We start from the raw sequence: 1,287 nt of genomic DNA on the forward strand, positions 1-1,287 counted from the left end.
CCCCCCCCCCCCCCTTACAGTCTCAGGCCATCCTGTCCTCCTCTTGCCTGTCACAAAGACTGAACCAGAGAGCCTGAGCAGTGATGAGACAGACGTCAGTGACTCTCACTTTGAAAGGGTAAGTGCTTCTAAACATGTATTTATGAGGCATTTGTCTTTTTTTCGGGATTAACATTTTTCTTTTAAACAATATAAAAAACATACAACTGGCAACGTGAAACCACACCCCCCACCTCCCCTTGTCATCACCACCCACCCACACAAAAATCAAGTAAAGATGACACAGCAACTACAACATTCAAGGCCATAAAACAAAACACAACAATAACAAAATAGACAACAAACCATAAACCAAAAAAACATATATTTAATTAAAACGCCATAAGCCCATCATACACGTCTCTCCCCAGCACAAAGCTTCTTTGGAGCCCCCCTCTGTCTGTCAGCTTCTCATGTGCTTATCCGTCCCACTTAGGATTGACCCATCTCCCAGATCAAATAACCCTGGGCTGATTGGAACCCGGGTCCCTGCAGTCTGACTATCATGTGTCCTGGACCTTATCACAGGACAATAGAACAGGATGTAATTGGCTTGTCCCCTGTCTTATATTTCCAACAATTTGGTGTGTCTTTCAGACCAATTCCAAACAATCTGGAGCGGCATTTGTCTTTTCAATACTGCAGTGATGCAATGTAACGAAGTTAATTTACTCAAGTATTGTACTTAAGTATAAATTTGAGGTACTTTACTTTTTTTCTCCACTTTCTACTTCTACTCCACTTCATTTCAGAGAGAAACTTTGTTCTTGTTACTCCACTACATTGATCTGACAGCTTCAGTTACTTTACAAATTAAGATTTTGCACACAAAACACGTTCTTTTTAAAATAATGTTTCATTATATATTAAACTACACAAGAATAGTTTAGTGACAGAACTGTTTGGATCGTTTGTAGTTTCTAATATTAATGTGTGTGATTATTCAGCATTGTGTACTTTGACTTTTAATCATTGAGTACTTTGGCTTTTATTACTTTAACCCTTGTGTTGTCCGCGGGTCAAATTGACCCGTTTTAAAAGTGTTTTCTATCAGAAATATGGGTTTCTTTCACCAAATTGCCCAAAAAAATAACATGGATAATTCCATACAACATTCTTCAAGTAAAATTAATGATTACTTTTATTGAATTTTTTCTGTGTTTTATTTGATCTCATAGCGTTTAAATTTTTTTTTTTTTTTAATGGTTTTAAAACAGTATCCGGACTAAACTTTGACATCTACCCATC

General features: G+C 37.1%; 1 protein-coding gene across 1 annotated transcript in view; it reads left to right on the forward strand.

The window, feature by feature from the left end:
* LOC116690090 (uncharacterized) overlaps positions 1–1,287 on the forward strand; it is a 4,472-nt gene that overhangs the window by 1,244 nt on the left and 1,941 nt on the right. Inside the window, exon 5 of the mRNA XM_032516840.1 lies at positions 21–118. Coding sequence (XP_032372731.1) covers positions 21–118 — 98 coding nt within the window. The remainder of the gene's footprint in view (positions 1–20; positions 119–1,287) is intronic.

Source organism: Etheostoma spectabile, chromosome 5, assembly GCF_008692095.1.
Source record: "Etheostoma spectabile isolate EspeVRDwgs_2016 chromosome 5, UIUC_Espe_1.0, whole genome shotgun sequence".
Lineage (NCBI taxonomy): Eukaryota > Metazoa > Chordata > Actinopteri > Perciformes > Percidae > Etheostoma > Etheostoma spectabile.